Source organism: Penicillium bovifimosum (assembly GCF_028826915.1).
Source record: "Penicillium bovifimosum strain IBT 22155 chromosome Unknown utg000001l_segment0_segment0, whole genome shotgun sequence".
Taxonomy (NCBI): Eukaryota; Fungi; Ascomycota; class Eurotiomycetes; order Eurotiales; family Aspergillaceae; genus Penicillium; species Penicillium bovifimosum.
This window is the reverse complement of record NW_026622710.1, coordinates 1,312,486-1,339,281: the sequence shown is the minus strand read 5'-3', so window position 1 is coordinate 1,339,281 and position 26,796 is coordinate 1,312,486. Positions and strand designations below refer to the sequence as shown.

The window sequence follows — 26,796 nt, the reverse complement described above, 5'->3', positions numbered from 1 at the left end:
CGAGGAGTTCTGCTTAAGTAAAAGATTTAATCCCGTGCGAGAAATCCCGAGCGCGCATCCCTGCCTCAACTTTAGCTTGACTCCCTTCTCTGCGGATTTCTTTTTACCTCTTTTCATACCTCACCCTCTTACATACATTCTTGCAACTATGCAGGCCTTCCGCCGTAATACCCTCTCGGCCCTTCGCAATGTCGGTGCCACCCAGCGTCGGACTCAGGCTACCTCTGCCTACAACGAGACCTTGAACAACCTTAAGATCAACAAGGACACCCGCGTTCTTTTCCAGGGTTTCACTGGAAAGCAGGGAACGTAAGTGCAAGCCATTGCGAAACATATATCGTCATCAAACGCGCATGAAGCTGACATCCGACCTCGACATAGCTTCCACGCCGAGCAGGCCATCGCCTACGGTAAATATCTGTCTAGCGGCGATCGCATCCGAACAACAGCTTACATTCGACAGGCACTAATGTCGTCGGCGGTACCAACCCCAAGAAGGCCGGCACTACACACCTTGACCGTCCCGTTTTCGCCAATGTCAGTGAGGCCGTGAAGGAGACCGGTGCCACAGCTTCCGCTATCTTTGTTCCGTATGATATCGCTTGTTCCTGGGAATCGTCAGCGAATCTATGCTGACTGCAATTAGCCCCCCTCTCGCTGCCGCCGGTATTGAGGAGGCCATCGCTGCTGAGATGGGTCTCGTTGTTTGGTACGTGGCTTGAGCTTCCCCTTGGAGAGCTTTTTTCTGACAGCTTCTTTGACAGCATTACCGAGGGTATTCCTCAACACGGTATGGATTGACTGACAACTATATGAGAATTCCCAAACTGATCAATCGATGTAGACATGGTCCGCATCACCGACATCCTCAAGACCCAGAACAAGACCCGCTTGATCGGTCCCAACTGCCCCGGTATCATTGCTCCCGTAAGTTCCCACCCCCACAACGCCACATTTAATATAAATGTGTCAAATACTCATACCACTCGTCTATAGGGTCAATGCAAGATCGGTATCATGCCCGGTTTCATCCACAAGCGCGGTCGCGTTGGTATCGTCTCCCGCTCCGGTACCCTGACCTACGAGGCCGTCAACCAGACCACCATGGCCGGCCTCGGTCAGTCCCTCGTCGTCGGTATTGGCGGTGACCCCTTCTCCGGCACCAACTTCATCGACTGCCTCAAGGTCTTCCTCGAGGACCCCGAGACCGACGGTATCATCATGATCGGTGAGATCGGTGGTTCCGCCGAGGAGGATGCCGCCGAGTTCTTCAAGGCCAACAACATCCACAACAAGCCCGCCGTCTCCTTCATTGCCGGTATCTCCGCTCCCCCCGGCCGCCGTATGGGTCACGCCGGTGCCATCGTCAGCGGTGGTAAGGGTGGTGCCGACTCCAAGATCGCTGCCCTCACCGACGCCGGTGTCATTGTCGAGCGCAGCCCTGCCTCCCTCGGCAAGACCTTGCTTGCTGAGTTCGTCAAGCGCGACCTCGTCTAAACTTGTCGCTCCATTTGATACCTCGCGTGTCATGTTATCTTGGTGTTGAAGCCGGGGATCTGCGGCTTATTTGCCATTTATACTAGGGGGTTTTTATGGGCTGTTCCGGGTTGTTCCTCGCCGGCTGCTCCTGTATTTCTGTTCACCTTTTGTCTTAGAGGTCCTTGCAGTACTTATGCTCGTGTAATTAATATCGTGCGCTGCTCGTACATTGGAGTAGATGGGAAAAGAACTGAGTAGATGGAAATCTATTCCTTCGGTGTTCATGAAGTAGAGACTTGATATCTTTCACTATCCGCCTTGACCGTATCGAAGTTTTGTCCCAATACTTCGCATCTTAGTAGAGCCAATCTCGTGGAAGCATAGCCCTAATCGAATCACATGTATCTTGAGCAATTAGGCTGATTATGATTGAGAATGTACGTATGCACGCCACTATGGGAATTCCCTTCATCTCCAGTCTTCTTTAAGCGAATTCATGTATCTCAAGCAAACATTCAACAACTTTCCTCATCTCTCAAGTTCCTATATAACGACAGTCAGGGGGTTCTCACTCTGATACCTCGCCATATTGCTCCCAGGCTTATTATCATCCATGCACGTAGTATATTTACATGCTTCTTCAAACCAACTATAACTTGTATCCCTTTCAAGCTTCGGCTATACTTCTACTTTTCCTCACTTCTTGCCTACCACGACAACAGTCTTTCTTTACCCAAAACTCTGTCACTATGCCAGCTGTGCCACTCCGTATATATATATGGAATATATGGAATATGACGACACATAGTACCTCTTTCCACTGACGCAGTGTTGCGCTGCCCCATTTACCCTACTAGGTGTCGGACACCTCCATTGGGCGAAGCACATTGTTTCCATTTCCGTTGGATCTCAATAAGATACTAATGGAAAGCTTCAAAGTCTCATTAGACTTCATTCTACCATGGTCTCATGTGCCAGCACCTGAACTCTGTCAGTCTGTTGAGTCCGTTCAGTATATAGAACTACCGGCAGCCAGACATTGCCTAAAATGGACGTCCGACACGGAACCCTGGGTTTGACCTTTTCCCTTCTGGGGCGTCGGAGGTAGACCAGATCAGACACAAGAGAGCTCCTGCTGTCTGGATCTTCTCCCTTCTTTCTTCCCTCCTCAACTACCAACCTCATCATTCACAAATCAAAATGCCAAAACCTCTCTGGAAGTGGCGCTACGAGCAGAAGGAGGAGTTCCTCCATGCCATGTACCAAGGCCTCAGTCATCTGGGGCCTAGGTATATCACCAACGAACTTGAGGAATTTGACCTCCACCCGATGGACTTCTGGACTGGCGACACGGACCCATCATTCATCCCGTACTTTTTCCCAGACACGGAGACCACCTCCAAAATCGCCAATACCAATATCAATCCCGAGGACCGCCTAGACGACCCGTTCACCTGGGCACGGGAGATGAAGAGCCACGAAGGCCTTGACTCCCACAAGTTGCATCATGCCCTCTACGCGGCGTTCTCGAAGTATCTCCGCAAATCCCCCGGCGGCAAGCACCAGTCCGCGTGGTGGGATGCAGTTTCGTAAGTCACCCCTCCCTTTTAAAGAGGTAGCAAGAGTACAGTAAATAAACAGACACTGACCTTCTGGGATATAGCATGAAGGAGGGTAAATCCCTCTTCAACAGCAATGACCGGCACGGCTTCACTATTCAAAGTGGAGCACGGTGCGTCGATGCGAAGTCATCGCATCAACTGGTTGTTATGAAAAGCAACCAGTTGTGCCACGAGACCCTCCCGTCAACTGGAGAGGTCGTCGTCCTGCTGCGGTGGATGCTTGATGCTACCAAAAAGCACAAGCGTCTTATGGGACGCCATCACCGCCAAGAGCAGAAGCAGTATGACTTCCCGGTACGTCTTCTCCCTCCATTCGTTCCCAAGTATGAAAGAAGCTTCAATCACTGACTCCTGTCTAGACCATGGTCATCTCCTTCCTCCCGGATGCCAGAGTCCGCATCCTGCATGGGTATCTCGACAACGACTGCCGGCTCCAACTGGCCTATACCCAGGCACTAAACTTCGACACGGAGGATTACGCTGAGAAGATGGACATTCTCCTTCAATGGGCTTGGCCCGAGGTGGAAGGTGACACCACCAAGCCCATCCCGCTCCCACTCATCGACGAAGAGGAGGAGGATGAGTGGATCAAGAGCGGAAAGACGGAGCTGCCCTGCGCGGAGTACAGCGATGAGGAGAGTGACAGTGATCTGCGGAGTGATCTTGACGACATATGGACCAGCAGTGAGGACGAAGATTCCTCCAGCGACTGGGAGTCGGTCGCAGACGCGGATGAAGGGGTTACGTGCGACCAAGTCCCCATCGGGGGTTGCGGGAGGAGGGGAGGGAAGTAGGGGGTTTTCATTTTGAAAGTCGACCTGAGCCTAAAGGCGAGGAGGCTGGGTCTGGGAGGCGCCCCCGAGTCCGGGCTTTCCTTGTCCACGGTAACGGCGACTATGTTTACATGTAGTGGCAACCCGCCACACAGTTTTGTATAGTTCTGTTTTGCCTTGTTCTGTTCTGTTCTGTTCTGTTTGTTAACGCAGCGTGCATCGTGTATCATAAGCAAATGTACTGGGATGAGAGAGACCACCATTCTAAGACCCATCCATGTAGTCAGACACTCGAAGACATTGTGGACACCCATGTGGTGCACATTCCCTTTCTCCTTTAGAACGACTCCGTAAACGGTAAAGGGATATTGAAGGCACCCATCCATAACAACAGTGACCATTATTTACTGCATACAGAACGCAGCCAGCCACGCCCATACCTCTAATCCTAAATCCTCCTCAAAGCCTCAACAACCTCCTCCGTCGGCAACACATCGGCAAACTCCCCATCAAGACTAACAAGCGAAACCCTCTGAATAGTCTCGGAATCAATCCCCTTCTTCCCAAACGTAGCGGTAGCATCACCAACAAGCACAATCCGCCCGTAATCAACCACACCCGCATTCTCATGCGATCCATCCGCTCTCAACCGAACCGGTCCATCAGGGAACCGATCCACAACCCGCAAATTAGCCGCCATGCGCACAGTAGTCGAAACACAATGATCAGTCGTCAACCCAGCGAAGATCAGCTGGCGGAATCCCCTTTCCCGCAAATGCGCCTCGAGCCCGGTCCCGATGAAGGAGGAATTGACATTCTTCCAGAAGACGGGCTCGGATCCGTCTGGTGCGGGTGTCGCGAAGTCTAGTGGGAGGAGGTTGGTGGGGTGATTGGAGGGGTGGAAGAGGGGGTGTTTGTCTAGGGAGGTGTGGAAGATGTGAATTACTTCCAGTGGGACTTGGGATGAGGATCTTGCTGTCCGGAAGGTGGTGAGGAGGTTTTGGAGGTTTTGTTCATAGTTTGGGTTGGATCTTGTTGTGCCCCATTGGGAGATTGTTGTTGGGTTGGTGAAGGCTTGTTGGTTGTCTATTAGGATCAGGGCTGTTGGTTGGGTGAATTGCAATGTCATTTTGAATGGTGGTGCGATGTTTGAGTGGGTGGGTGTGAGTGTGTTTGATGTTGCCGGGGAGGATTTTACGGGTTTTATTGATGAATCATGATCTTGAGGTTGGGGTTGCGGGTGAGTCACCTTGCTCACAAATCATGTCTTGATGACAGACTAGAGAAGCGATGCTTGTTAATCTCTTGTGGGAAATATGTTGATGGATTATTCAACAGTATTAGGTGGTACAGGTGCATACAGAACCATACTGCATCATCTTTGATGCATATTACAATTCTTCAGAGATCTGATTTGTCTATAAACTCAAGACAATCGAAACAACAGAGCCTTGTCTATCAGGACTCATTCAGGAGTAACAGAACAGAGGCCGACCAATTTACTTGCTCTTCTTTGAAGCCGGCCTGGGGATTTTACGCGTCCGACGACGCAGCATTTCCACTCGTTCTTCGTGTGTCCAGTTAACCTGATCGCCGATAGGTATCAAACATTTGGCAAGGTAGTCGTAGTTCTTCCGGAGTAGGTTGACGGTGATGAAGATATAGTCGACGTTCCGGAATACCAGAGCATTCTCCTTCGCATAACGATCCTTCTGCTCGAGAAAAGCGACGGGGTGATCTCTCCAGTGTCGACGCGGGTTCAAGTGATGAGAAGTGTGGTACCCATCATTGTAGGAGAATCGGTTACTCTTTTGTTCTCATTGTCAGTACCAGCTTTGAAAACCAGCTTTGAAGTGAAAAAAAAGGGTCATCACTTACCGGAACATCAATCAGCGTAATACTCGACAGATAATCCGAGTCAGGATCAGCTGGATCCACAAGAGCATGCTGGCCCCAATTGCCAACCATCAAGCCCAGGCGCATGACAGTGAGCGGGAGAATAAACACAAACGTCGTAGCCCGGGCATTGACATAATTGTAAAGCATGTAAATAGCAACGTAGTTACCGATTTCCCAAAATGCACATTTGGCCGCATACTTGAACTGCCCCTTTCTCCAAAAGTACAGCGGCAGTTCCAGCCAGATAAAGAAGACAAAGCGGCCAACGTATGTCAGGAAGTCGGGGATGCTATCGCGGTCGTAGTACATCGTCGTGCTCAGGTCTTCGCCGCCGTTCCCCTCGACATGATGATGCTTGATGTGGTGGTAGAAGTATGAGTTCCACGTGTGTCCGTGCATTGGATCCAGCAGGTAGGGGAAGAGAGTATCGAAGAGCCAGAATTTCGGCGCCAACACTCCGTTCATGTGGATGTGCTGATGTTTCATGAGGGTGAAAGCGCCGCAATAGAATAGTTGCATGAGCCAGTGCAGGATGCCATGCAGGTAGGAGAAACGGTAATAGAGGAAAGCAGCGCTTGGTACGATGGTTGTGAAGTACAGTATAAGATGCGTGACCATGACCACGTCTGTTTTGTAGCGCACGACGCTCTTGGCCCAGTTGATGTATGGGGTCAGGACGTATTTCTGGATGGGCGCCGGTAACGCCGCCCGCAGCAGCGGAGTATCCCAGAATTGGGAGACTGTTGGATCAAAGTCCACATGAGAGGGATCATTCAGGTTGTGAAGCCTCTGGACTGTTTCTTCGACGCTCAGCTTGTCAATGGGCTGGTCATTTGATTGGTCTGTAAGTATCGTTAGTTTCGCTGGGTGACAGGCATATATGCAGGATCATTACCATCTGAACTGGGAGTTGGCTCAACAATGGCATCAATTACCAGTCGATCCTGGTAAGTGAGCTGGGGATCGGTATATGTGGAGGGGTCCATGTTGGTTTAGTATGGTAGTGCTTATGTAGCTCGGAGCTCCGGCCAATCCTCAATCCTGTAATTGACCCGATGCTGTACGCGGATCGACCCGTAGCATCCCAGGGGGTTTTCGATTATCGTCTGTATGATATTATGCTGATCCCTGTGTTCAAGGAATTTTTGAGGATCGTAAGCATCTAGTGATGCTCTTGGTCTCCTGATGACAAACCGTCAGGGGCGCGAAGAGATTTCGGCTCTCAACTGTGGGTCCGGGATGTTGACGTTGAAGCCTCAGGTATGTGAACATCTAGTTACATGCATCGTTTTTCATTTCAGGTAGTTGCGCAATTCACAGAGCTCAACCTACCCATTTTTATCCGATGACCATCAACTGACCGTTATGCTTGTAGATGTCATTGTGCGCGGTCTAACCTGCACATCGTTACACCTCCATTCAGGGGTGTAAGCCGGAAACGGTTTCCCTACAAGACCCCACCACCCACCATTGTACGATTGATATATGTGTCGGAAAGAGATGCGATGGCACTGAGGTTGATGGATGATAAAATGCTGTCATAATGTCATTGATGAGTAATCTCCATAATCTGCCTTTGTTGAAGATCCAAGGTTGAGAGTGCGAATTGTCCATAAATGTTCACAAATTACATACCGAACGGCGCATGATAGGACAAAAGATGACCTTGCACAAGATGCCAAGGGAGCGACAGTTTTCTCCACGAGTACAGACTCTGTCTCGGCTCCCTCCATGGACACGTGGTAGACTCCGGTGGCATTCCAACCGACGTTAATTCCCGAAGTCAGGACATTTACTCCCAAAAGCTCTTCTCCTGTACGGGTGAATGTTCCGTTGTTGAAGACTCGTTGGAAGGCCATGTGAAGATTGCAGGACAAAGATTGGTCCATATCTTATCGTATCGAAGCTCACAAGACCTGCGCTGATCGACCGTTTGTTCCGATGCTGTCTGGACTGATTTATTCGTGCTGCAGTTCCATGATCATCTTCTCTGGGCACAGGGCCACCCAATCCCTGATTCTACCCCTTCACAGATGCCTGGGGCGGGGTCTGTTGTCGAGGATGGAGGCAATGTCAATAGGCTGCTCCAATCCATACATGACCATTACCCCGGGTCAGTAACAGATGATGATGTTATGTGATAATGTCAGTGACATTGAAGGGGGTTCTTGGCTGGTTGACTCGACCATGGTTGTGACTGCACATCAGGATCTCGCGTGGATGTACTCCATGGCTGTGGATCGCCGAGATAACGCCAAGATTCCAGGACAGCTGCACTTTCTAGGAAAAACGTTGTTAATGTTCGTCTAGGACTTCATGGGAAGCGCCTGGGAACAACAGGGTAACGTAGGAGTCAAAGTACTGCGTATATGACTTACCAAGGTAGGAACGATTGAAGGTGGTGGGCCCCTCAACTGTCACTGTGGGCGATGATAACTGATTGGGTGTGGGGTGCTGTGTGCTGTGTTTACTCAAACCCCAAACAGTTAACTAAAGATCATCTGCTTCAGAACCCCAACATCGTCATTCACAAAATCCACCAGCAATCCTACCCATGGAACCAAAACATGGGCAATCTCACACTCCCAACCGAGGATGACTCCCAGTTGTACGCGAGATCCGCTCTGAAAATCCTGATATCGGCCGCGCCAAGATCATTGATCGTCTCCGCAGTGAATGAACATCGATGGGGCGTCTCCGAAACACGTCTGAAGAAGCTCCTCGAGAAACCTGCACCCTTAACAGCCCGGCCAAAAGACCAGAAAGTCAAAGCCGAAAGAAATCTGAGCTCCCACCAACGCACTGGCCGCACAGCTGAGACACAAGGATGAGAGTACCCGCAGCTTCAGGATCTACTGTACTCGCGGGGGCCCCACAATTTCGGCATTTCCCACCCGTAGAAGTGGAGATCCCCTTGGCGCACCAGATGCCGAAAAAATTAGGGCGTCCGAAAGGCCAGGAAGAGCGTTCTACCATGGCAACGTATTGGCTGTTTGCTAAGCACGGCTTTATGTACGGACTACGGAGTGAACCTGATTCAGTATATGCAGCATCCCGTCTACCCCTGCTGAAGTCGAAGCCACAAGGTAGCATACAAGACATTTGCTATGAAAATGCCACGGGCTTTACGAATCAAAGTGCTCGAGAAAGCTCAAGAATCCGGAGGATATCATCTACATGTTTGCTTGTTTGTAGTATCGACGCCTCACGTGGAAACATACAGTTGTGGGTTGTCGCCTGAGGCCAATGTTTACAGTGCGGAAACCACCCGATCCAGAAGTCCATGACACCATCGACTGGCAAGGTGGAACTATTTGTATATCGACTCGTGGGAGAAGGACAGGGTTTACCGACCTCAGTGTAATCAATATTGGGATTGCCAGAAGCAACCATGGAATACCACACAAACTTGAGATATGCGGCAGAGAGGTGGAACTCCCTCCAAGGTGTTCCAACCACAACCACCCCACGGACTTGAAGTCATTGAAGCCATCAAAAGCTTGCAGCAAACAAAGCACTCCGCCGCCTTTGTCTCAGCTTATGTGCATTTCTTGTCATCTGATCCGGTAAAATGCTTGTTTTGGCCTGTTTTCTCATCCTGAGGTCTCAGAAAAGGGTCTTGATCAGGAAAGGAATGCCGTCTGTTGAGCCATATCTGTTCAATCCTCCGCCACGAGTGACATCGTCAGATTTGACCAGCAGAATCTGACAGAATCTCAACAATATCCCAAGTGATCGACGCAATTACCCGGAGAAATGTCTCACATCCCCTCCAACGCCAATCACTCTAGTTCGTTAGTAGTTCCTCCTCAGTGCCCACTAAGGCTTAAATCAGTAAGATTTTCGCCACACCCGCGCATCACTGGCCGGGACCCGCTTTTAGCAACTCCATCGACATCATCGCCAATGCGAAGGCGGTGCATTGATTGGGGTAGAAGATGTCTCACTCTGTTCCCCGGGTTGTGCTCCATCGTAAACCTCCGGAGATCATATCGGGATTGACAACAATAATTACCGAGAAAAGTAAATGAGATGGTTCGTTTATCTCATGATGTTCTCTACATAAATTCCCAGCTTCCCTCCTGTCGATCGTCTGATTTCAATTTTCAACTTCACAAAACCTCCCAGCCTCCAGCCTCCACCTTCAATCTTTCACACTACCTACTCCGTACACCTCACCTTTACACCTACTCCGTACTCTCACCTCCAAAATGAAGTTCATCGCATCCCTTCTCCTACTCGCCACCACGACCATCGCCGTCCCCGTGGCCAACGCCGAGGAGTCCAAACACTTCCACCTGAAGACTAGCGGCGCCACCAACTCCGACCACAACAACCTTTATGTATATGCCTACCACACAGGCGCGGGTCTCAACGACGCCGTGCTCACTGAGGACGTGAACACCGCCAGCCCTGCCTACCTGAACGGCACAAAGACTCTCTTCGACCTCAAGACCGAATTCCCCTGGGGCATGAACGCCCCCGGCGTTACCAACTATGCCTGTGAGTACCCCTTGAAAGATATCCCCGTGTCGCACTTCGAACACAACTAACTCGACTGTCTCACTAGCTTGGGCGCCCATCACTATCAACGCCGGCGAAGGCAACGACGGATTCTCCCTCAAGGGCGACGACTTCGTGTGGTCGGAGGAAATGGGCTTCGGCGGCTGGCTAGGTAAGGAATAACATGCATCTTTGATTCTCTTCAACAGGCTTGATGCTAACATATCCTCTCAATCTAGTATGTGACTGGTTCCACAATGCGCCCCAGCTGTTCTACCTCTACAACTACTACGACGCCAAGATCCCCTCCAGCTGCTCCGAGGTCGACCTGAAGGCCGAGTACATCTAATAGAATCACTCCTGCACGGTCGCGGACGGACCTCGTCCTCATTTTGGCATATAATGATCGGTGTCGGGAATTAGTCTCTTCGGCATTTACTAGGTAATGGCTAATTTAGCGAATAATCAATACGAAATGGGTTTCTTGTGCTATGTACATCCTGCTAGTTCACAATGAGGGATATCAAAATAAGAAATCACTAGCAGCGAAAGAGTCTTAGACTCGCCGATCAACCTCGTCACATCATGTTTCAACGTAAATACTTGTTCATGTCATTCAATGTCCCTTCATCATCCGGAGTCATGAAGCTGCAATTCCCGCACTGGGAGCACTCTCATAATACCGCTTATCCATTCCAGCCTGCAAGCGCGCTTCCTCATTGAACGGCCCCCGAATCGGACCCTTAAAATGCTTCTGCACGTTCGATCGAAACACCTGAACAGGATCGGTCCCCTCCTGAGCACAAATCCAAGTCAACCACCGATGCCCCGTCGTAACATGCGTAATCTCATCATTGTGAATAACCTCCAGCGCAAGCACACTTTCCGCATCACCCGCCTTGCGGAACTTCTCAATAGTCATAGGATTCACATCCAGACCACGTGCCTCATGGACCAACGCGATAATGCTGATGCGCGCACGCAGGTCGTACGCCGTCTCCGTCGCCGATAGCCACAAACTGTGATGCACAGGCAGCGCGCCGAAGAAAGACCCCATCTCCTCGAGTCGCGTGCGCAGCAGCGAGAAGTGCTTCGCCTCGTCATTGGCAACCTTCAACCAGTCGTGGAAGAACGCACGCGGAAGTTCCTCTCCAGTGCCCTCTGTCTGGAACGCCGCGAAGCGAATGCAGATATCAATGGCCAGGTCGATAGCCCACAGCTCGATATTCGCGAGCGCATGCAGCATCGCTATCCGGCTCTTCAGCGTCCCGCCCTTTCCAGCCTTCGGCATCTGGCTCGGGTCAACGGTTTCCATTTTCTCGCGGGGCGGTTGGTCGGGTGCGGCGACAGTGCCCCTGCCAAGCGGCATTGGTGTATCAGATGCCTCTCGCGCAGTGAAAATAGAGAAAAGATGCGTAGCCAGCTCGATCTTGTGTTCGGGGTTGGCTGTGTTCAGCACATGCGCCGCCCAGTCACACAGCGTCGCCTTATCGCCGAGATACGTCGCCGCGCCTGGGCTGTCTTTTTTATCGCCGGCGGCGACAGTAGTAGCGCCCTGTGCAGGCCGCGGGTTCTTCAGCTTCACCTTCTCACTAACAGGCTCAACGCTCGCAAGCCCCACGCTGCCTCCGTCCTCAGCTGGGAAATCCAATGCAAGGAATTCACCGCGCACATCGACAGGGAAGGTGCAGGCCTTGATCCCAACACTGGACTCGCCTGTCTCTACGTTGAAGTCGTATGCGTGCCACGGACAAGACACGACGTATGCGGAGTCCTCGATGTCGACTGAGGAGTCTGCCATTGGGCCGCCGGCATGCGGACATTCCGCTTCCATGGCGTAGTAGGACCAGCCATCGTTGGTCTCGTTAGCTTTTAGGCTGGTTTTGTCAATCGTCGGTAGACGGAATAAGACCACTTTCTTGCCTGTGGTTAATCGGACGACGTATCGCGCTTGAATGAAGTCGGATAGTTTGCCGCAGTTGATCCACATCTTGACTTTTTTGTCCTGGGGAGCGGCACTGGAGTCGCTTTGGTGGCTGATTGGGGGATGGGTTGAGGCTTTTCGCCTTCAATTGATTTTGATGATCACGTGTTGATGTGTTTTACTTTTTACATGCCAGCCCCACTTTTATTTTGTTCTTATCGTTGGGTCCGCGCTTAGGGAGTGTCGGTTGGGACCTAACCTCTAGGAGTCTAGGACATTGGAATCTGCGGTTGCTGCCGCTGCCTTGTATCGGGCCCTGAAAAAGGACTAGTCAGCCTGCTATCAATTCCAAATAACTTGTATGTGACTAGCTCATTGGTATTCTCGCGAGTCTCCCGGTGAATCGGTGACTCGAAAATAAATTACATATGTGGTGGTTGTCTTGCTGTATGTATTGTAATGTTGCAGTATGTGCAGATAGAGAGCAAATTGAATGCATGTACGGAGTACATCCATGTACACATTGGAAGTAGAGAGATACAAAGTGAGAATTGGACTTATGGTCGACAGTGGTCAGAGAGGGACATGTATGGACGTTAACACAGAAATGCTGTGGATGCAAGAGAAAGTATTAGCTGTACATAATGTTATAAGTCAAACCCTCTGATCACATTTGGTACCGCTTTGAAAGGGTTATCTCAAGGACAATAAGCGCTTGTCCTTCTTCTAGCTCAACTTTGAGCTCTAAAAAAAGAGATTAGCGTTCTTTCTCATCAGCCAATCACAGCAGCAGTCAGCGGTGACTGTGCCCGAATGGATGATGCATAACTACTGTGCATAGACCGTCCAGACAAAGAAATAATGTTAACCCTGTAGAATGTCCATTGTCCATTGAATACGAGGGGCTTTGGCGTCGTCAATTGCTGAGTGTTGATTCTTTTGTGACCCCCAAGTAGATATAGATTCCCGGTATCTGATTGGTGGAGGATGCTATTCTGCCGGTTCTCACCGATTGACATCTAAATTTTATGCCAACGACAGTCACGTGACATGCAAACCCCCTATTACAGATTGCCTCGTTAACGCTCAGCAATGAATACAAAATATCTAAGGCCAAACTGCGTACTCTGTATATCCGTCTCCACGAGGGATCGAGGTCTATGTAGTAATAAATTAGCGGCTAATTGTAACGGAACTGGGGCACCCGGTCCGTTAGTGTAAGTTGTGGGGCCTCGCTTGCACGCAGCACGGTTTAGTTAGTTACTGTGTCGCGTTTGTTACATAAGGTAATAAGAGTCATTCGCAATCATTTTGTTCCATCTTCCCCAATAACTTATCACAAGTCGGTGGCTACGTTAAGGCATCACCTATTCTCCCATCTCCAGATAATTCGAAGCGATTTACTTAGGTGGGTTTCGGGCATCCTAAGGGAGGTGAGCGAAAGCGAAAATTACTTCTCTATTACGCGGGGTTTCGTAACCTCGTATTTTTCACCAACCTCTTCGAAGAACCGATCCTGCCTCGATAACCGCCATTTGAGTGTCGCACCTTCCGCAAGAAGGTCTAGAAAAACTTTCGTTCGCTGGCTATTGCTCGCCATCAACTGCGTCAGCGAACTGTCATAATACGGAGTACACTCAACATCTCAGTACGCGTGGAGAACAGATACGCCAGACAACCAAGCAACCTTCAAGGCTTCAACTGACGCTGCTGTATGTTACCGGCATTTAGCCAACTTTTTGAACCCCTTTCCTAACACCACGCACAGGATTCAAAATGCACAGTGGTCCCAACCACACGATCAATTGGGGGGCGTATCGGGAGGGCGTCCAATCTGAGCTGCCTAAATTCAAGTCTCTGCCACATGATGGCCTCAAGCTAACGGAGTCGTATCAGGCTGTCCTTGGCCGGCAAGAGACATTCACCCAGTATTTCTCAGATGAACCGCTAGAAAGTTACAAGCTTGAGTCGCGCCTGAGAGAAACATTGGGAATCTCCCCCTCTGCATCTGGCCCTTCAACGTCCAAGACTGAAAATGACCCCTCGCTTAGCTGGGTCGGCATTTTCAGAGACGGCGTTTTTGAGAAGCAGCCGGATGGCTCCTACCATTGTGACTATCAGGGCAAGACAGTCAACATCGACGAATCGTTACACAGGAGTATCCTGGTCAACCGGTGCTTTATCACGTCAGATTCCAACCCGTTGCCAAGTACCGCCGACGTGGAAAAAGAGGCTGCCATCACTCTGGCAATCGAGGCAGATGTCTTGGATGAATTGGATGGGAGTTTCAAGTGTTCGTGTTTCTCAATGCTACTCGCAAATGTCGTTAATCCAGAAACATACTAACAAAAGCAGACATCGAGAGACTGAAGCGACTTCAGCTGGCACTGAGGAGACGCCGTATCAAGCTTGAAGGTATCCGAGGTCCTATAAAGACGCCTCATACACCGCAGACGCCTGGATCACAGTGCCTAAGGCGCAGTGAATCGCGTCCCGCGATAGACATCGGGTTCAAGACACGTTTGCGAAGTTTATCAGAAAGCTCCGGTTTGTCAAGCGGCTCTGACATACCTCACACCAACGTGCGCGATGAATCGGAGCAGGTATCCTCAAACGGCCATGAAGATACTGTTGTGCACTCAAGCCAACAAAAGCGTTCAACACCCGCCATAAATAGCAAGGGCTCGCCGGTTCATCCCCTCCCCAGCGGTACACGCTCCAGTCCACCAATACCGCCTTCCCTAACCAAGCAAACCCGAGACGATGCTCAGGGCTCTCGGCAAACCCAACAGGAAAAGCCAGCAAAGCACCACCTGAATGAAAACCAAGGCGCCATGCACCCACCTCCAAAAAAACAAAAGATCGAGATGAGTCCGCCACCACCAGATCTCAGGGCTTTGAACGCCAGCAGAGATATGGCAACGACGAATGAGAAGCTCGACAAGCCCGCTCAGCAGCAAATCGGCCCCGAGAAGCCACGGAACGGAAACGTGCGAACACGCAAGAACTTCACCGAGTATGAAAAAGAGCACGCCCCAGCCTGGTTCAAGGCCCAGCGAGACTCAAAAACCACGCGGCAAATTGAGAAAGCCTACTTCGAAAGATTTGGTGTCTACCGCCGCTTCATTGTCCTTAAAGCTTTCGTCGAGCGGATGGATAAGAAGGCGGGCGCCGAAAAAGCGGCCACGAGCAGAACTGCCACATTGGTACGGGCAACTCCCACCACATGCCCAAATGGCACCGTTATTGACAACCCATTTTAGTCCACTCAGTCAGACCCTGCAAGCCGGGACACCTCAGCAGTACCAAGCCTACGCCGGATTGCTCCCTCACCTACGTTCTATGCATCCCCTCCCTCGCCTACGTCCTATGAATCCCCGTATCCGAACCCTCCAAGCTCTTACGCCTCGTCCAATGGTAACCAGTCCTCTTAACCGACTATGACTACACCAATCATGAGTGGCCTGTCGAATTTCCACTAATAGCGGGATTGCTATTCCTTACCATAGCCCGGCTGCTAAGTGCAACGACTTCGATCGAGCTTGCACAAGGCTCATAAAATAAGCGACGGTACTTTCTCTCACGTCAGAGCATTGTCGTGGACATTGACTGGCTCGTGTCCTCACATACACCTAATACAATCACCTCAGACACATATCGTTATTGTTGCACGTCTCCAGGTCGTCAACGCGAATCTCGCGTCACGCGCTTTACATGTATTTACTATTTTGTAGCATTATGAACCATACCTATTCAGTGTTCGAGTGCGTTTTCACTATGTACACTTATCCTTGCAAGTGCTATGGGTACGTGGTATGTACCCAATTTCGCATTCCTCTTTCTCTCTTGACCAAGTAAACCAGCCAGGCCAAATCATAGGCTAGCTTGACAGCCAGGGACGCGCAGCTAAGCAGTACTGGGGGCAGTTCTAGCGAAGGACTCTCAAGAGTGAATCATATTGTGAGATGCGATAACTATGCGAGCTCGCTGTAGAGAAACATCTAAGAAAAAAGCAAAAAGCACAACAAAACATAACATAACCGAAAAGACGAAACAAAAGAGATAGAGAGTCCATCACGAACTGCCTATGCCTTTCTCCAGGACTTCTCGGACGCTGTTGGCAAGCTGCTTCTCGCATGGCAAGGACCTGCACAGCATCGCGCATATACTTCTTCACTGTGTCCGAATTGCAGGAATTTCAGGGACATATTGGAGTGCCTAGCTTACGCCAGGCAGCCAGAGCACGTATCGGCGATGGCAGCGTAGCAGTGATGGTTGGCCCGAAGCTACCGGGCATCTTGTTGAGGTTGTGCTAGCTGGTGAAAGCGGAAGTCAATCAGGGCATGTGACCTCCTCGCACCACGATCCTCTCTTATCTCTTTGAGGGATCGATCCATGTCCCATGAGATGGCCATTGTCGTGCTCCGTCATTGGTGATTGGTTCTGCAAGCTGCTCAGACTAAGCAGCTTGTTGGTCGCTGCTGGCCGAAATGGTCTGACCGCTGGCCGAAGAGCTTGCCTCCCCGCTGTCTTTGTGGGCGAGTTGTTGAACCACCATCGAGCATCTTCGCGGAGCCGCGGAAGAGACTCTGAAAGACCCGTTTCTATCACGAATGTTGGCCAGCCAACAGGTTGTCTAGGAGAGCCACTGCGGCACGGCGGGGTGAAACATTGGTCAGCCTGCTTGCCCTTGTGGGCGGCAGGCCTGTAGGTTGTTGCCATAGCCCATCTTCTATCGGCCGGTCGGATTTCCATCGCCATTAAGTAGTAATCGATGATCCGAGTGACTTGATCGGTAGTGGCTTCGTGTGCATGCGATGGGACCACTTTGATGAGTCCAACAGTTCCCTCCCATTGAAAGCAATAGTCCAAGCCGGATAAGCCTCGATCGTTGATTGATCGCTGTCCGTTCTTGTGCTCGATATTCAGCCATAAGGCGTATTTGCTCTCGAGCTGCGCAATGGAGCTTGGAATGGCGCGCTCTTTTGTAAGTGGAGGGGTCGAAGCATGAGACCTTTCCATGTTCTGGCTGTTACCAGCCAAATCTTTTAGATAAAAGAGTACATTAAGACGAAACAACAACTATGAGAAAAGAAAAGAAAGAGAACAAGAAAGAATCCGCAGAAGACTTTTTATCTCTTCTCCCAGTCACAGGACATGTCCTCTTCCTCCTCAAGTCACAGGTTCTCACAGCTCTCGTATCACACACACTCACCACCCATCATGTGACGCCTGACTTCTGAGCCCTGATCGTCACAGTGAGGAAGGAACAGCCAGTGAGGAAGGAACAGGCATCGTTGGCTGGGAGATGGCTGCCATGGGAAAGGCGATCCTGCATGAGGATACCGCGGTCTGGGGTAGGACCATCTTGCATGGACAGATCGCTTCGTGGGGAAGGAATGGCGATCAGATGCCACTGTTTGTCGGACTTGTGGGCGTTGCGGTCGCATGTTGTGGAGTCCGCAATTCCTCAGGATTGCCGCCAGTGTACGTGTTTAGACGGGCTCGCTTCCTAGGATTCTTGGGCGAATTGATAGTCTTGCGACAGCGGTATCCAGCAATCTGTGGGATGGCGGGGCCCCGGGGGATGGGGAGAAGCTGCCTCAGGACATGGCAGCTTCAAAAGAGGTGCCATGAGCAATTGACGGCTCGGTACTCGCAGATTCAGCCGGTGGACTGTAGTATCGAGTAGGTAGATCGAGCATGTCCTCTCGGCTGTTTGTACAGGACCATATCTTGAAAGGTCTGGTCTGTTGTTCGTTGGTCTGAGGTAAACCGGAACCTCTTCCTCGTGCATTGACAGCATGGTGAGTGGCTCACTGATTCTGCTGATCATGTTAGATCTCACGCCGAACAACCACAATGAGAATTTGTACATACAGAGCATCAACCGTTTTGGGTGCCGCACCGTGATGAAATTTGTCACTTGGCGCAGGCTAATGGGGGCCTTCCGACATGCGTGGACGCTGGTCAGGATAATATGGGCACATAAGAGGTCTTTCCGACTTATGTGGCTCCATAGGAACGGCAACGGATATGACGTGCCAGATCTTTGGGTAAAGAGTGCGTTCATATAATGACAACAAATATGAAGAGGAAAGGAAAAGAGAAGAAGAAAGGAATCAGGCAAGAAGCTTTTAAGCTCCCCTCTAGTCACAGGACTAAGACTCGACAACTGTCAGTCATCAACCTAACCACATGACTGGTCCTATTTAGACAAAAGTGGACAATAGATGGTGATAAAGGAATGGGGACAAAGGACAAGGGAAGTAGAGACGAGGACCACATGAAAAGTTGACAAACACCCCTGCGATGAACTTCTATTGGTATTTGTGATTCGCCATTAATTCCGATGCAAAAAAGCCTCATCTAGACTATGGAGATTGTTGAAAGTCCGCAGAAAATGGGAATGAAATATTCAGCCTCCACCGGCTTATGTGCGCTTGGACTTTTCCATCTTACCTGCTTCCATCCAGGGATCTTCGTTCTCAAAAATCACATAGCAGTTCTCGATGCTCATACACAAAGTTCACATCAAGTCAACGATATGACCCAGGAGGTCATATTGAGTTTGAGCTCGCTCGGCGAAGTCGTTATACCACTCTTCTCTGGCTCCCTCCTTCTGTGGACTGAATACCGATGCGAAACTGAGTGGCCCTATGTCGTCGCCTCCAGTGAAGCGAGGATTGACCGGAACCCAGGAACTGCATCTCACTTCGAGAGCTGACCACGGGGATGATTTCCTTCCCTGGATGACTTGTTGATTCAAAGTCCTAGATCAGGTCGGAATGATAATGTTAGCAATTAATCCTCCAAGAGGAAGGGTACTTTGAACACAACAAGATTTGAAACTGCAGTATAGGGAAGAACGTACTCTCCATAGTTCGTCATGGCATATACAAATGCGCGTCGGTCATTCTCATCCGATCGCATTTCGTAAAATGTTATGTCTGCATCACTGCACTTCCCAACGAATTGTGGAGAAGCAGTCATTCTATGCTGAAGATGCTGTATGTCATCACCAGATACCTCGGAAAATTCCTGAAGATGCTGCTGCAGAAGAGAATATGTATCTTCATTGGATTGAACGGGATTTGAGAGGTCTTAAAGTAGAAGGTCAGTATCACCCATTAATCACGATTTAACATACCTCGACGACACTCACCAATGAAAAGCATAATCTTGGTCCAGTCCATTTCTTTCGCTGGATCCTCGCCCCATATAAGGAGTGGGCAGTCACCCAGCTTCCAAAGTCCCATCCGCAAGGCCTCAAAGGAGCTTTGTACATGCTGGTTGCCGCGTCGTGCCCAGAAAGAAATCATGTATGTACCAGTTTTTATAAGGCCCTGGCACGGGAATTGAAACCTAGCTTGAAGCGGAATATGATGTTGAGAGATAGTCGATGCCCTATACCAAGCTCCAGCCGGACCAGCAGCAATGCGCTCAGGGGGCTCTTGTCTTGCCAGCGACATACTTTCCACATGGCAGATGTCCTTCCCAACACTGGTACCAGGAGTCCCCAAATCTTCATGAAGGCTGTATCTTGGTTGCACAGGCTTTTGAAAAGCTGGATGTCTGATTTTGGAAATTTCACAGCCTGTAAAAGAGTTAGACGGCTGAAGTATAGATGCATCATCAGGCGAGACAAAAGCCAACTGGTTTGTGCATAGGGACACTGTTGACGACGCATTCTCGACGAGGGGAGATACACGATTGGCAAGAATACTTTGGCTGCCTCCTGTCCCCAAATTCCAGAAAATCAGGCCGACAAAGAAGAGATCCTCATAATCAGTGTCTCTTTCTAGCCACTCTCCACCGGCGTGCACCAATCCAGCCTCAGATAAAGCAGCTTGGCAAGGCGGCGAGAAAGTATTATCCCATTGAACTTTGAACCCTGTCCTTCCATCTACCTGAGGGGTAGATGGCGTAGCTGAGAACTGAAAGGATACTAGCTCCAGATAACATGGGCTCGGTATCTCGAGTGGCAGAGTATATTGGATGCAACTACTTGAAGCTTGTGAAATATAGCCTAGCATCATACTAAATCCGAGGGACAACTGGAATAGCTTCCATCCAGGAACGTCATTCCACTGGATCAAGACGACGACCTGCTGACATGACGACTCGGAAGTACTAGTATCGTTCACTGGCGACCACAATAGCCTTTCAAATCCAGGGATTGTCAAAACATACTTCAAAGACTTCCTCCACAAGGCAGCCGCACACTGCTGTGTATCGGCAATGTCAACTCCGGGGTGAAAAGTGAAATGAAGGATCCCAAGGACAGGGAGATCCGTAAGTTTGTCGAGGTCCTTTGAATTAAAGATAAGATCATGAAATCGAGGCAGAATTTTCACATACTCAATGTTCATGTTCAATAAAGCGTACTGAGACTGAGACTAACTGAAGACACCTCAACAGGAACGGCACGGAGAGTCAAGATAGATGGATGAGATCCTAGATGCTCTATGAGATCTCGATATTTGATTTGTTGTTGATGATGGGTGGGTCGACCGGGATGATCCACACCAAAACTCTGAAAGTTATCTGTAGACTGTGCCTTTTAGCTTCCCACACCCTTTCGGGATGTATATCTTGTGCATTGGTTGGATGAAGAGGCTAGAAGCAGTCAGGGGCTAGGCCGCCGCTAGAGAGGGTGTTTTCGCCTGTGCACGGAAGAGTGATTCTTCCGTGCCGGTCACATGCCGTAGCCTACAACACAACAGTGGGAGTTTGGCCCCCACGAACCATAATGAAACGGCAACACCGAGAGTTAGAGTGTGAACTTGTGAAGAACATAGCATTAGGCTGATCTAGAAGATCTAGAGTCTATGATCCTCTATTTTCAACTGGAACCAGAAACCGCTAGTGGCTCGAGGTCGCAGTCTAATTGGCTTTGTTCCAATGGAGATTGTGTTTGATGCGCTAGAGATCACGTTGCAATAGGGCTACCTTAGCTGTTCGGGGACAGTAAATTTTCAGTAAACTTTATTCGTCGGGGCTCGCTCTACATCAAAAGTCCGAGTGTCCGGACTCCGGGGTCCCACTTCGCAAATCCCATTAACATTCGAGTGTGAACTAGCGTAGAGTAGCCACGAGATTGAATCGACTAAGACATACCTTCGATCTACCATTACAGATAAGTAAAGACGGGTTATTGACTTTTTGACTACTGTTAGGATTAGTATAGGTATCAGAAAATACCGCATTGTCTGCTTCGAGGTTAGGATCCACGGGATAGGAACAGGGATCGCTCGGCTTCGGCCCGGTGGGCCAGTGGGCCTCGAGGCCAATCAAATGGAATAAGCAGGGATCAGTCAGTATGCCAAGGTAAAGGTTGCAAGGTTCTCGCACCTCCGATTGGCCTACGAAGGCCGCATTGTGCTTTATCTGGAACCAACCATCAAAGGACATGGCTATACTGAATTGAGTACGGAGTACGGAGTACTGTGGTTGGTTACTTCGTGGAGCTCGGTTACAGTCCAGATTACCATCGAATGGCCTCTGATCGCGATCTGGTAAATCACGGCACGCTAGATCCATCCATGGTTCTGCCGGAGGAACGCCTAGCGCGATGGGAAACAGCCGTATACGCACTCATTCCTTCAAGCCTCTAATTTTCTATGGTCTTGGGACTCATGTCATATATGTCGCCAACGGTATCTCCTGATTCTCTTCAATTTGACGCCTAGGCACGATGAAGCCAGAGTTGCGAGAGACATGGACTCCCGCAATCAACGTCCTAACACTGTTTATGCTAGTCACTTGCATACTGAGTGTTTTTACTCGGTTGGGCACAAAGTACTGGATCTTTCGCAAATTGACAGTTGACGATTTTCTTATCATCGCCGCTCTGTTGACATGTGTCGGTCAATCCACCGCAGTATGTGTGGCCACTGATGGCGGGCTTGGACAGCATTTTCTTCCCCTGGCGGCATCTGATGTCGAAAAGATGATGAAGGTAAGATTGCGTTGCTTGATGAGATATTCAACTCGAATGGAATGAACACTAAAGAGTTTTTCTGGTACATAGTCTCAATACGCTGCAAACATCCTCTTCGTTATCAGCATGTGCTGTTCAAAACTCGCCCTGATGATGTTCATTCGCAATCTATCACCCGCTTCTCTTGATCGGCAGTTCGCTTTCGGTCTGGGCATATTTATCGTTATATGGACAATCGCTGGCGTCTTTACGGCAGCTTTCCAGTGTCAAGTTCCTGCGACTTGGGATTACATGAATGGCAAATGCTTCGATATGGTGCGTAATGCCATAGGATAATCTTCGCAAACATTTCTCACGAAATCTCAGGTCGCATGGTGGAACTACCTTGGTGTCACTAATATTCTATCGGAAGCGGGAATTATCGCGCAGGCACTCTTGATCATTATCCGTGTCCAAGCAGATATGCAGAAGAAGCTTGTTTTGTCCAGCGTCTTTCTATTTCGAGTTATGTATGTGATCCACACCTGGTCTTGGCTCTTATGCAAATTAACTAACAGAATATGTTCAGCGTGGTGATTGCCATTATCTGTCAGCTCGCCTACGCGAGAGACGCAAAGGGATCGGGAGACCCATCATGGGATACGTGGATTGTGGTAGTTTCCACCCAAATGACTCAGGCATTAAGTATCGTCACTGCCTGTTCTCCTCAATTCAAACCTTTCCTCGACAGCCTTCGGTCATCGGGAATGAACTTAGGAGAATCCAGCTATGGGAGCAGACAGAGGACCTATGCTGGCACCACCTACAAGGTATCGCGTAGGGATCGCATGAGAGAGACTCACAGTGAGACGCATGAGCTTGTTACTATGCCGGAAGGTACTGTCAACCAGACTATCGTGACTTCCTCGCCGGATTCTGACGCCGAGAGCCAAACGAGCCAGTCGAAAATTATTCACGAGGTCCGAACATGGACTGTGACTGAGACCCGACGGGAATATGGCTGAAATAGGTCAATGTCTGGTTTACAGTAGATTCAATTTGATTCAATTTGTACGTAATAATCAGTGCGGAAAGGGGGTTTGGAGGAATGCGACTAAGAGGATGTAATACTTGTGCTATATGGACTACTGAACAGTGCAACGAAACTAAACAAGCTGACGAGAGAGACGATATTACACCAAGAATACTACGGAGTACTACTCCGTACCTCCTTCAAAACGGCCAAGTGGGTCTCCGAGGCATTCCACATTGCTTCGCTAACGCTCAGCAATAATAATTATTTGATTGTATGTACAAGGCTTTTATGATATGGCGAGGTGAACCGAGATGTGGAGCAGATCCTTAGCGTTGTAACACAAGAGACTAAATAAAGTAAATATCCACCAAAGAAAAAGCGATCAAAGTTTAGACTCGGGGGTGGCCCTCAGTTAGGGTACTTAGGGATGTTCCAGATTTCAAATGGAATGGAACAAGCGCATTAGCGTGAGTGGGTAAACACAAGGAAGTGGCATTAGCTTTTCGCGCATCCTCTGCCTCCCCGTTGAATCAAAACAGAGGAACTCCCCTGGTCATCCCAGTGCTCAATTTTCCTCTCTCGTTTCTCTTCCAGGCGCGCTGAATATGGCTTCTTATCCAATGAAGCAGTCAAGCACGGTAGGTATGCACGAGATCAATAGCCCCACGAGCGCTGAGCTCGACGATGCCAACCTGGTACGCATGGGGAAGCGGCCAGTCCTGAAGGTAGGTCTTCCATCCTGAGTATTCTTGTTGAACTGTTCCAAGACGATACTTACTAGATTGGCTTAGCGAAACTTCGGATTGATGTCGATATTGGGGTTTAGTTGTACCATCCTAATTACTTGGGAGGGAATCGTTGTGTGAGCAAGCTCCGCGCCTGAAGCGTATTTAGCTCTTTTACTTACTACTTGCTACTCCGCAGTCTGTTTCTTCAAGCATATTCGAAGTAAGTGGTCTCTTGAAGCCCCCCCTCTCCTTCCATTACATTGAGACTGACAACACTACAAGTGGCGGCCCTGCTGGCGCGGTCTATGGTTTTATCTTCGTCTGGATCGGAGTTGCGTCGACTTTCGTCGTTCTTTCAGAGTTGGCTTCGATGTATGGGTCTTTTAATCCTCTCTGCAATATTTCCTGGACTAATCAACCGAAAGGGCTCCAACCTCTGGCGGTCAATATCACTGGTGTTCGATGCTCGCCCCACGATCTGTAATGAAAATATTCAGCTACATAACGGGTACGAACCGGTCGTCGGGGAGCAAAGAAACTCGTTTCAAGGGAGCTAATATTTGTCTGCAGGTTGGCTTACTGTTATCGGATGGCAAGCAACATACGCAACTTCGTGCTTTTTATGCGGAACCCTTATCCAGGGATTGATCGTTCTCACCCAGAGCAGCTACGAGCCGAAGAATTGGCATACGACACTACTGTTCTGGGCTGTTGCATTGTTTTCAGTTGGCATCAACTCGGTCGGCGGCAAACTTCTCCCGCGGTTCGAGGGATTCATTCTCATCCTTCACGTTCTGGGATTCTTTGCCATTCTGATTCCTCTGACTTACATGGCGGACCATGGATCAGCGCATGAAGTTTTCACACAGTTTTTGAATCTGGGCGAGTTCCCCTCTCAAGGTCTTTCGTTCTTCGTTGGCATGGTTGGTTGCGTATTCGCCTTTGCCGGTGGTGATGCCGCAGTCCACGTAAGTGAAAATCTTCATCTTGACAAATCATTTTCAAGAGTCACTAACATTTTCCTGCTCAACCAGATGTCCGAGGAAATCACCAATGCGGCAACGGCCGTTCCGACATCAATCATGCTCAGCGTCTTGATCAATGGATCTCTAGGCTTTGGCATGCTTCTGGCCATGCTTTTCTGTCTCGGGGATGTTGGAGCCGCACTCGAGTCGCCCACTGGGTATCCTTTTATGGCGATTTTCTTGCAGGCCACAGGATCTGTGGCTGGAACCGCAGTGATGAGCTCTATCGTCACCACTATGGGTATTACTACCTCTGTTGGTATGCTGGCTTCTGCATCACGCCAGTTTTGGTCTTTCGCTCGGGACCGAGGTATTCCGGGTTGGCGACTTTGGAGCCAGGTATGTGCCGTTCCTAAATCCTCACATTCTACAGCTCGATTCCAATGCCTGATTATAGGTTCACGGAGGCACCGCTGTACCTATCTACTCGGTCCTTCTTACAACTTGCGTTGCCTGCCTCCTAGCTCTCATCCCAATCGGATCGTCCGTCGCCTTCAATGATCTTGTCGCGATGTCGATTTCTGGTCTTTATCTTTCATACATGGTTGTCGCCGGTCTACTTCTCTGGCGACGCTGCACTGGTGGTATCAGCAATGGCCGAAGCAGCGATTCCGCCGTCGTCAACACTGTCGGTGCAAAGCTTGTGTGGGGTCCATTCCACCTGCCAGGCATCTGGGGCATTTTGGTCAATACCTTTGCGCTCATCTACATGACTATTGCCGTCTTCTTCAGTTTCTGGCCTCCATCTTGGGTTGTCACTGTTCAGACTATGAACTTCAGCGTTGTCGGAACGGTTGGTGTGATTTTCCTCAGCCTCGTTTACTATGCTATTCGCGCTAGAAAGGTGTACGATGGCCCTATCGTGGAAATTGAGTAGATCGTGGGAAGAAACAGATGACGGGTTTACATTGGTATTGTGTACATTACCCTTCTTATTCATATCTTGGAGGAATTCTGGAGAATTTAAAAAGCGCTAGTTCTAATTCATTACATTTTTCTTCTTGGTTTTTTTCGTCGTTGAAAAGAGATATCAGCATATTTCACTCTGCTTTGCGTGGCTTGGCTGTCATTCCTGGTCAATAGGTCCCCCTTCGGTTGTCTATGTTGGCCCAGGATCATGTATGAGATCTGCCTGGGGAGCCATGGCTGGAATCTAACGCTGGCTGATTGTCATAACTATGCATGTCTCTAACTAGACTAGTTAGTACTTGGCAATAGCTTGTTGCTATTGGCAGTTATTTCTTATTTCTATGAGCACATCAAGCGCCCAGTCTATATCCGAGCGTGTTAAGTACGAAGTAAATCTCAGTCTGCTCTCTGCATAACTCCCGTTATGACCCTCCATTTCGCAAACGATGCGATTGAGTGCCATTCGTCTGTCGTGATGCGCATGTTGCCTTTTGTTCGCTTCGATGGCCGCCGATAACAAATCATTCTCTCTGGCCACTATCAGGTCCCACTGCACGCCACAGATAGTAGCTGAGGTAGAGAAAGCAGCAATTTGACCCAATAATGAGGAAGCCGAGCTTCACATACAGCGCTGATATCTCCATCGCTGTAACTATGGTCTTTTCCAACGCCTGTAACCGTTCGCTCAATAGCCGCAATTCGACGTCCCCGAAAACACCCTTGCGAGATCACAGATGTCAGTTCTTGGGTTCTGGTTCGCATCATCGCATGGCTAAAAAAGCTCATTGCCTCAATTTGCAATCTTTCATTTGATGTTGTCATTTGTATCTAGTCTAGGGCTGCAGTTGACATGCGATAGGTATAGTTCGGAACGGTACAACTTGTATCCGAGAACCAGGCTTGTTGAGTCTAGGTACCAAGCATCGCTTCTCTAGTCTGTCATCAAGACATGATTTGTGAGCAAGGTGACTCACCC

At 49.6% G+C, this 26,796-nt stretch overlaps 13 protein-coding genes across 13 annotated transcripts; 8 read left to right on the top strand and 5 right to left on the bottom strand.

Moving 5' to 3' along the window:
- Positions 1-148: 148 nt before the first annotated feature.
- Positions 149-722, top strand: N7515_000509 (uncharacterized protein; the record flags this gene model as incomplete). Its single annotated transcript, XM_056661253.1, has 4 exons — positions 149-309; positions 382-410; positions 464-590; positions 647-722. The coding sequence occupies 4 exons, from the start codon at positions 149-151 to the stop codon at positions 720-722; spliced, it is 393 nt and encodes a 130-aa protein (XP_056526419.1).
- Positions 723-846: 124 nt separating this feature from the next.
- N7515_000508 (Succinyl-CoA ligase alpha subunit) lies at positions 847-1,497 on the top strand (the record flags this gene model as incomplete). Its single annotated transcript, XM_056661252.1, has 2 exons — positions 847-927; positions 997-1,497. 2 exons carry the CDS (start codon positions 847-849, stop codon positions 1,495-1,497), a joined length of 582 nt encoding a protein of 193 aa, XP_056526418.1.
- A 1,182-nt stretch (positions 1,498-2,679) lies between these two features.
- On the top strand, positions 2,680-3,895 carry N7515_000507 (uncharacterized protein; the record flags this gene model as incomplete). Its single annotated transcript, XM_056661251.1, has 3 exons — positions 2,680-3,068; positions 3,143-3,395; positions 3,461-3,895. The coding sequence occupies 3 exons, from the start codon at positions 2,680-2,682 to the stop codon at positions 3,893-3,895; spliced, it is 1,077 nt and encodes a 358-aa protein (XP_056526417.1).
- A 427-nt stretch (positions 3,896-4,322) lies between these two features.
- N7515_000506 (cysteine hydrolase family protein) lies at positions 4,323-5,003 on the bottom strand (the record flags this gene model as incomplete). The annotated part of the gene is made up of 1 exon (XM_056661250.1): positions 4,323-5,003. One exon carries the CDS (start codon positions 5,001-5,003, stop codon positions 4,323-4,325), a length of 681 nt encoding a protein of 226 aa, XP_056526416.1.
- A 370-nt stretch (positions 5,004-5,373) lies between these two features.
- On the bottom strand, positions 5,374-6,759 carry N7515_000505 (fatty acid desaturase; the record flags this gene model as incomplete). Its single annotated transcript, XM_056661249.1, has 3 exons — positions 5,374-5,682; positions 5,753-6,615; positions 6,669-6,759. 3 exons carry the CDS (start codon positions 6,757-6,759, stop codon positions 5,374-5,376), a joined length of 1,263 nt encoding a protein of 420 aa, XP_056526415.1.
- A 1,581-nt stretch (positions 6,760-8,340) lies between these two features.
- N7515_000504 (uncharacterized protein) lies at positions 8,341-8,604 on the top strand (the record flags this gene model as incomplete). Its single annotated transcript, XM_056661248.1, has 1 exon — positions 8,341-8,604. One exon carries the CDS (start codon positions 8,341-8,343, stop codon positions 8,602-8,604), a length of 264 nt encoding a protein of 87 aa, XP_056526414.1.
- Positions 8,605-9,984: 1,380 nt separating this feature from the next.
- On the top strand, positions 9,985-10,625 carry N7515_000503 (uncharacterized protein; the record flags this gene model as incomplete). The annotated part of the gene is made up of 3 exons (XM_056661247.1): positions 9,985-10,276; positions 10,344-10,448; positions 10,516-10,625. The coding sequence occupies 3 exons, from the start codon at positions 9,985-9,987 to the stop codon at positions 10,623-10,625; spliced, it is 507 nt and encodes a 168-aa protein (XP_056526413.1).
- Positions 10,626-10,916: 291 nt separating this feature from the next.
- N7515_000502 (Rieske [2Fe-2S] domain protein) lies at positions 10,917-12,266 on the bottom strand (the record flags this gene model as incomplete). Its single annotated transcript, XM_056661246.1, has 1 exon — positions 10,917-12,266. The coding sequence occupies one exon, from the start codon at positions 12,264-12,266 to the stop codon at positions 10,917-10,919; it is 1,350 nt and encodes a 449-aa protein (XP_056526412.1).
- Positions 12,267-13,976: 1,710 nt separating this feature from the next.
- Positions 13,977-15,634, top strand: N7515_000501 (uncharacterized protein; the record flags this gene model as incomplete). The annotated part of the gene is made up of 3 exons (XM_056661245.1): positions 13,977-14,493; positions 14,556-15,406; positions 15,464-15,634. 3 exons carry the CDS (start codon positions 13,977-13,979, stop codon positions 15,632-15,634), a joined length of 1,539 nt encoding a protein of 512 aa, XP_056526411.1.
- An 898-nt stretch (positions 15,635-16,532) lies between these two features.
- N7515_000500 (uncharacterized protein) lies at positions 16,533-16,961 on the bottom strand (the record flags this gene model as incomplete). Its single annotated transcript, XM_056661244.1, has 1 exon — positions 16,533-16,961. One exon carries the CDS (start codon positions 16,959-16,961, stop codon positions 16,533-16,535), a length of 429 nt encoding a protein of 142 aa, XP_056526410.1.
- Positions 16,962-18,633: 1,672 nt separating this feature from the next.
- Positions 18,634-20,572, bottom strand: N7515_000499 (uncharacterized protein; the record flags this gene model as incomplete). Its single annotated transcript, XM_056661243.1, has 4 exons — positions 18,634-18,662; positions 18,753-18,973; positions 19,075-19,303; positions 19,351-20,572. 4 exons carry the CDS (start codon positions 20,570-20,572, stop codon positions 18,634-18,636), a joined length of 1,701 nt encoding a protein of 566 aa, XP_056526409.1.
- Positions 20,573-21,897: 1,325 nt separating this feature from the next.
- On the top strand, positions 21,898-23,147 carry N7515_000498 (uncharacterized protein; the record flags this gene model as incomplete). The annotated part of the gene is made up of 4 exons (XM_056661242.1): positions 21,898-22,161; positions 22,234-22,458; positions 22,510-22,652; positions 22,712-23,147. The coding sequence occupies 4 exons, from the start codon at positions 21,898-21,900 to the stop codon at positions 23,145-23,147; spliced, it is 1,068 nt and encodes a 355-aa protein (XP_056526408.1).
- Positions 23,148-23,763: 616 nt separating this feature from the next.
- N7515_000497 (putative GABA permease) lies at positions 23,764-25,788 on the top strand (the record flags this gene model as incomplete). The annotated part of the gene is made up of 8 exons (XM_056661241.1): positions 23,764-23,883; positions 23,950-24,020; positions 24,083-24,106; positions 24,169-24,258; positions 24,312-24,394; positions 24,457-24,854; positions 24,921-25,250; positions 25,309-25,788. The coding sequence occupies 8 exons, from the start codon at positions 23,764-23,766 to the stop codon at positions 25,786-25,788; spliced, it is 1,596 nt and encodes a 531-aa protein (XP_056526407.1).
- Positions 25,789-26,796: the final 1,008 nt, after the last annotated feature.